This window comes from Lottia gigantea (assembly GCF_000327385.1).
Source record: "Lottia gigantea unplaced genomic scaffold LOTGIsca_8, whole genome shotgun sequence".
Lineage (NCBI taxonomy): Eukaryota > Metazoa > Mollusca > Gastropoda > Lottiidae > Lottia > Lottia gigantea.
In genome coordinates, this window is record NW_008710662.1 from 4,367,706 (window position 1) to 4,368,875 (window position 1,170).

At 27.9% G+C, this 1,170-nt stretch overlaps 1 protein-coding gene across 1 annotated transcript; it reads left to right on the plus strand.

The window, feature by feature from the left end:
* Positions 1-245: 245 nt before the first annotated feature.
* LOTGIDRAFT_155573 (hypothetical protein) lies at positions 246-620 on the plus strand (the record flags this gene model as incomplete). Its single annotated transcript, XM_009067109.1, has 1 exon — positions 246-620. The coding sequence occupies one exon, from the start codon at positions 246-248 to the stop codon at positions 618-620; it is 375 nt and encodes a 124-aa protein (XP_009065357.1).
* Between the last annotated feature and the right edge of the window lie 550 nt (positions 621-1,170).

The window sequence follows — 1,170 nt, forward strand, 5'->3', positions numbered from 1 at the left end:
AGTGTCATGAGAAAGATGTGCTCAAATCAGAAATCAGTATCATTGGTTTTCATTCGATTGAATCAGAATTCAGTATACGATAATAGAGTCAATATAGTATAATCCGAATTCAGTATTGGTGATAATGGTACTAATATAGAAGAATCCAAATTAAGTATCATCGAGTTCAGTGGAGTTAATATAATAGTATTAGGAGTCGGTATAAGAATAATGGTATTAATAGAATAGAATCAGAATTCAGTATCATGTATAATAATGGTATTAATAGAATAGAATCAGAATTCAAATCAGAATTCAGTATCATCTATAATAATGGTATTAATAGAATAGAATCAGAATTCAGTATCATGTATAATAATGGTATTAATAGAATAGAATCAGAATTCAGTATCATGTATAATAATGGTATTAATAGAATAGAATCAGAATTCAAATCAGAATTCAGTATCATCTATAATAATGGTATTAATAGAATAGAATCAGAATTCAGTATCAGGTATAATAATGGTATTAATAGAATAGAATCAGAATTCAGTACCATGTATGAAAATGGTATTAATAGAATAGAATCAGAATTCAGTATCATGTATAATAATGGTCTTAATAGAATAGAATCATAATTCAGTATCATGTATAATAATGGTACTAATAGAATAGAATCAGAATTCAGTATCATGTATAATGGAACTAATATTATAGAATCAGAATTCAGTATCATGATAATGGTACTAATATAATAGAATCAGAATTCAGTATCGTGTAATTGAGATTATATAATAGAATCGGTATTCACTATAATGATTGTGACTATTCTGAATTCAGTATTACAACATCATCATCTTTTCCTAGCATTTCACTAGTCAAAATAATGGAAAGCTGCCTTTCTAAATCGTATAGATGGGTCCTTCCTTCCATAAGCAAACATTGTGACATCGAAACAATAGCAATGACTTGGTTGTTTTTAAAAAAGTAGGTAATCTATTTGAAATAGAACGCTGTTATGATAATGGAAGACTAACAGAACGGTTCGGACTATGTTTAATTTTGTATGGGGCTTTTCGTCATTGATTTGACATATTCTTATGTCTGTAAACCCGTTTAACATTGTTTAATGTTTTTGAATGGCATTTAGCAATTGTGAGTACGATATATAGGCACAGNTTTATGGAA